The following is a 6,189-nucleotide window of genomic DNA, read 5'->3' on the forward strand; positions in this document are numbered from 1 at the left end:
GAGGCTGGGCCAGGAGCCATGCCAGAACTTCACTCTTACAAAACAGCTGTCTTGTTCTGCCCTTAGAGCCAGAACTGCCGCACTGTGATCAGGCTGACCTCCACAGCTTGGCCACTCAGTCCAGCACTGGCTCTGTAGGAAGCCAAGGGAGTTCAAAAGAGTATGTTAGCTATCCTGTGTTTAACCTGCTGTAAGTAACCAAAGGGCAGTTTGTTTTCTTCACAACTATCTACCACTGGCCCTTGCTTTCCTGATCTGTGTGAGAAGGAGGCACAGACAGACCCCCTGGACACCTACAACTGTGGCTGTGCACGTAGTACCACAGGGGAATGGAGAAGTGGCCTCAGCCCTGGAAGACCTGGATTTGTAAAGAGCTTGAGGAGAGCTTTTCTAAACTGGCACTGGCACTAAACATACTGCTTCTGGCCAAAGACATTCCTCAAATAAACTCTTCCTTGGAAAAAACCCTGATCCACTAAAAGGATTCTGGACAGTGCTTCCAGCTCTCAGCCACTAAAGCAAAAACGTAGGAACTATTAATCAGAGTGTAATTATCTAGCTAAGTCTGACATGAAGCTCCCCTCAGTCCCTGCAGTACTGTTCTCTCCTAAGGTTCCAGGCTGAAACTTAAGTAACAGTGCACACTGTTAAATAAGAAAAGAACAGAAAAAGAGGAAGCCACGACCACACTCTGGGCTATGGGATCTGTGGCCAGTTGTAAGCCTGGCCTATCATCCCCCCAGCTCCCTGGCACACCATGGAGATAGGTGGGAGGAAGCAGCAGGGTCTACTACACCAGTCGCCAGCTGATCATGCACTGAATGGTGCCCCTCAAGCAGATGATGAATAGCCCATTGTTCTGTTCCTCTACATCACCTTCATCTGGCGGTCATCAAAAAGAAAACAAAATAGAAATGAACACACACAACCCCTGCACTCACAGTGGGAAGCTGGAGGCTTTGCTCAGCCTGTAGTGCTCCTGCCCGAGCTGCTCAGGCACCGGGAGTCCCTGCCTGCCCCATGAGAGGGCCACTGCCATCCCGCATGTCCTCCACAGGCGTCTGGTTGGTACGCACCACAATGGTGTTCTCATCCACAAGCTCACACGCAGGGTTGGTGAACGCTGACAGAGGCAGTGTGATGCGCTGCATTTCACGCTCATAAACCTTCTGTTCGTGCTTCTCCTTCAGGTCTTTCCCCCTGCATTAAAACAAAAAACAAAACACTTACATGGGGTGAGTGCTGATGCTTGGAGGGAGAGTCTCAGTAAAGCTGATACAGTAGAGAAGAAGGGACTCCGCTCTTTAAGATAAACAAAGGTTTTAGCTGCATACAAAGGGCCAGAAATATTCCCTACTGTAAGCAGAGGACCACAGCTGAGCATCCTTAAAAAACAAGTAGTCAGCCAAGTGAAGTCTGTCCCTCCCTCAAACTGGCTTATTCACTGACACTGCTGCTGGTAAGTGACTGTAAAGCCAGGCCCCTCCTTCAAGCCATGGAGCTGCCATCTGTTTCCTTATCCTTTACAGTCCCACAGCACTGCCAGGTGCAGGCCCAGGGGAGAAGTGAGACAGCGCAGAGGCCACTGCTGTGGAAAAGAGCTGTAACCTGCTTCATTTGAAACACTCGAGGTGGTGACAGCTTCTGCCTTTTGTTGCAGCAAATTAAGCTGTCCAGAAAGTACTAAAGCTGACTTCAGAGCTGGCCCTGCCTTCTGCCACTGCAGCTATAAGAGCTTAATGCCACAACCAGCTCCTCAAACCTACCTCAGTCTCCAGCCTGTTGCTAAGGGAAGAAACACCTCTGTAATTTGTGCTGCGGAAGAACTGCCTTGCTTTAAAAATGGATTTGGCATTAATAGCATGTTGTCTCCAGAAAAGCTATGTATACCAAAAACTACTAAACCCATTAAAGGTTTCTCACCACACCTACTACCCAAACCTGCCAGCTTGCACATGCAATTCTGAGATCAAGGCAAGGAGGGAGACAGTAAACCTGCACTACATCCCTGCTGTGAGCTCTCTGTGACTGGAGAAGCAAAGCTGCATTCAGACAAAGCCCAGCACTGGTCTATTGCTTCCTCCCGCCGAAGATAGGAGAGAGGTGGGACAGGCAGCACTTGCTCCGCCTGGGGCTTGTGATCTCAACCAGGCAGAGCTGCTGGGGTTTCCTGTCAGCACGTTGGCTGCTTTTCAAAGCTGCCTACAAGCGTGCAGCAGTGGCTGCCCTTCCTGCCAGCACACAAGACAGCATTTTCTGAAGTGACACCTCAAATCAGATTACTCGACAAGCAGCGCTCTGTGTTTTGCCCCTTATGTAACACTCCTCCTCTGCTTTTTTTCCGTCAGCATTTATTATAAACACTTACATAAGGACATGTCCCAGCTTGGGACAGGGCTTCTTCTGCTTGGCTGTGTCAGACTGTTTTGTAAAACAGCCAAAACATAGAACAAACCCTCCCAGAGGAGGGAGCCTGGGCCTTTGCATGTGCAGTGACAATCACTGCTGTTTGTTAATCCTGCCCCCTCTCTTACAACTAAGCAGCTTGCTACTGCCACTACCCTCAAACACTGCTGAGCTACAGAAACATTTCTGTTCAACACAGTGAAGTGGCTGAAAAAATAGTAACTGAAGTGCAAATCAAAACTGACCTTAAAGTATACAGGAGTTTTGCTAAAATGAACTTTGACCAAAAAAAAGAGTGCTACTTGATAGTCAACTTCAAAGGATACAATGCATGAGTAACGAAAAAAATTGCCAATTGTTTTTCTTCTAGACTAGAGAAATCAGGGGAACAGGTGGCCTGCTAGAAGGATTGTTCTTTTCCTGATCAAAAGAAACTTCCTGTGAGGGCACCTGGGATCTGCTCTTTCCAGTTCTGACAAAATCCAGCTCCCCAGGATACATCTGAAAAAGCCACATGAAGGTGCACATGCACACACAAAACCCCAAATATTAAAGAGGGCAATTTGAAACTTTAAGTGGGACAGAACATCACAATGATGCAGGAAATGGAGAACAGAATTAACTCTTCAGTAGTTCTTTCCTCAGTGGGGCAAGCAAACTTGCTCAATGTGCCACAACCAAACATATGCTTCTGTCCCTTTTCCTTGGGATCTGGTTGGGTCTGCAGGTGCTCAGACATTCCTACACCAGCTTTTGAAAAGAACAGCCACTCACCTCTTATAGATGTATCCCAGGACAATGCCAGCCCCGATGGCAATGATTATCACCATCATGATCAGCCCCAGGACATAACCTGTGAAAAGAGGAAAAAAAAAGAGACAAAATTAGAGGCAGCAGATCCAGCTATAATGTTGCTTTTAGAGCCTCAAAACAGGTCTGTCCTGCCAGAATTACAGGAATGGATCCATCACATGGTCCTGGGTTTGTACCTAGTATCCCTAAGTCCTTCTTTTCTTTGGAGTTCATCTGCACTCTCTGACTGATCCCAATGACGGGCTGCACTGCGGCTGCCTCGCTCCGGGAGGGCAAGGTATCAGCTGGTTCAAACACCTGCTCATCCTCCTGGGAAGGACCAACTTCTGCTGTAGGGACTGGGGCTGTGGTAGCTGTAGCATCTGTTGAGAGGGGAAAAAAGTATATATACAACATACCAAGCACTTATGAGTACTTCAAAACAACATGTGCCTTGTGAGTGGGACAGATCTAGACTGGTATCACTGAACTGCCTTCAAAACACACTGAAAAACACTTGTTCCCACTTAAGTTGTTGCCAGAAATCCTACCAAAGTAGACAAGAAATGTACTCCTCTATTACAGCTAGTGTGGGGTCAGTAGCTCTGACTGAGGAAGAGGTGACCGGTCAGGGTAGATGGTCCCAAAAGAAATCACCTTCCCGAGGCCCGGTGTCTTCCCTCAGCTGCTGGCAGGAAGGAGGGCCTGTGCAGAGGCTGTCAGCTCTTTAGTGATTATCAGCTCGTGATTTCAGCTCAGCTCTGCAGGGCAGCCTCCAGCGAGGCTCGTGGGGCTGGTTCTGCATGAAGGTAGCTTTATTGATGGTCGCCTCCGGCCAAGGGGAAACCCAGGGAAAAAGCTCTCTCCTCGAAGGGGCAGAGGGCTAGCTTTGATAGGGATACAGGGGGTGGGTGCCACAGGGTAAAGGCCAATGGGTTACAAAGGATCTGCATAGGGTCTCCCAGAGGATTCTGGGTCTGTCTTTTCTTACCATAACTGAAAAGTTAGCTGCCTTCCCAGGGAGTCCTGCTGGGAGATTGTGCAATCTCCTTATCTCAGCAGACATCCCTCCAGGGCAGTGGCTGGGGGTAGACCACACCCCTCCTCCCCCCCCCCGACTTTCCTTTGATATGAACCTATTTAACTAAGAGTCTGAGGCATCACCACAGATGAGAGAAGTCAGACAGCAGAATGAAACCCAGCTTCAGGGCATGAGTTCAACGGATGCACAATGACTTCATTTAGTGTATAGATCGATATACAGGCTGGAGCTTCAATCATGCTGAACAGACATGAACAAAATTATGAGAATCTCCATCCCAAATCTCCCAGGAGCCTATTTATCTCTCTTCTGCGTCAATCTTCCTGACACAGGGAAGTTTGACAGGAAACTCCAGCTGTGTGAAAACAACCTGGGATATTCTTCCCCAGCCCCTCTTTGCAGTGGTGTACCAAACTCTGATAGCATGTTGGACAAGCTAACTCAGAGCAGCCCTCAGGCAGCACAGACACTGACTAAGGACAAGTTCCTCCTCAGCCAAGGCCTAGGCAAAGGCACCCAAGGATACAGGTTCCTTCCCAGGCCTGTTTTTTATCAATGCTCTTTTTTATCAACAGCACTGAAAGATTTTCAAGGTAGCTCCTTCTTTCATGACATAGTTTAAATGGAAGCTGTAGCACTGTAAAAGCTGTGACAGTGTAAAGTAGGTATCTGTTATCTGTTTTACACAAACCCCCCTCCTTTTTGGAAATGCTATTCACAGTATGCATCCACACCTGAGAACTCCCTCCACCTACATCTCCCCCCACAGCAGGCAGTAACTCCATGTGGATTTTCTATCTGCAGCCATTTTGAGTCCTCAGTGGAATGTGAAATGGAAGTACAGAATGGAGTCAGAAACAGGAAATCAGGGTCCTGCACAGTAACTTCACGGTGGGTCAACCAGGGCAACTCGACTAAAGTGAGCTGTTGGACCATGAAAAGGTGCCCACTCTGAGACGCAAAAATACCAAACCTATTAAACATGTAAATGGATGAAAGGTCAAGTAACTCTTCTGATCCTAAAGCTGCAAGAATGTTTTGAGTAAGGGTCTTGTCAGCAGAACATTTTTTTTGCTTCATCTTTAGGGAAAAGCAAGCAAAAAAAGAGCAAAGTGAGAAAAAGGAGAGGGTGTATGTGTGTGGGAAAAGTATTTATATGCAAGGATAGCAATCTCAAGGGACAGTGGTGTGAGTAAATCTTGCAGGGCTCAGAAAGTAGTAAACAGTTCAAAAAACCCCAAGTGGTAACTCTGGCATCAGTCAATACTGACACCTCCTCTCCCTGAAACAGGCTTCAACTACAGTTCTTTTTGCAAACTGTTTCTCACTGTGACTATCCAGGAGGAATCCAGTGTTTAGGGTTTTCCATTTCTTACTGTCCTCCCTTCTAGTTCTCATTTTTAACAAGTTCTTCCCCTCCACCCCGTACTCAAATTCTCACTGGCAATCCTTTAACAGAAGGAAGCTTCTTCAGTCAGCCGTAACGTGCCCCACAGTAACAATCTACCCACAACTCAGCAGTTCCTAGATGTCCAGACTTCAGCCTTTTGCAACACAGCTAAAGAGCTCTATAGTGATAAGTGAATTATGGGGGAGTGGGGGCTTTTCACAGGCCTTTTCTGGCACTAATGGCAAAGCTCTAGGGGCGGAGCAAAGTACAGCTGGGAGGCAGATGTGCACACACAGGCGGGGGCTGGTGGGGAGCCCCGGGTACGCGGTGTTCCCGGGGGAGGTGCTGGCGTAGCCCGGGGTTGTTTGTGCGCAGAGGGGACCCCACCCTGGTGACAAACCCAGCCCCCCGGGGTAGAAGACAGACCGGGGAGGGCAGGAAGAGAGGGGGGCCGGTGGCGGCCGCTCTTACCTGAGCACTGGGCGATGTCGCAGGATCGCCGCTCTGGGATCCCGGTAGCGCCTCGGATGTAGCACCAGGGCGCGGCGGCGCCGCCCCG

At 48.7% G+C, this 6,189-nt stretch overlaps 1 protein-coding gene across 1 annotated transcript; it reads right to left on the reverse strand.

Annotated features, from left to right (window-relative positions):
* Nucleotides 1–840: 840 nt before the first annotated feature.
* On the reverse strand, nucleotides 841–6,186 carry PIK3IP1 (phosphoinositide-3-kinase interacting protein 1; the record flags this gene model as incomplete). Its single annotated transcript, XM_008632116.2, has 4 exons — nucleotides 841–1,200; nucleotides 3,181–3,259; nucleotides 3,396–3,581; nucleotides 6,102–6,186. Coding segments are annotated over 4 exons (558 nt in total), but the record flags the coding sequence as incomplete, so codon positions are not given.
* Between the last annotated feature and the right edge of the window lie 3 nt (nucleotides 6,187–6,189).

Source organism: Corvus brachyrhynchos, unplaced genomic scaffold (assembly GCF_000691975.1).
Source record: "Corvus brachyrhynchos isolate BGI_N302 unplaced genomic scaffold, ASM69197v1 scaffold864, whole genome shotgun sequence".
Taxonomy (NCBI): Eukaryota; Metazoa; Chordata; class Aves; order Passeriformes; family Corvidae; genus Corvus; species Corvus brachyrhynchos.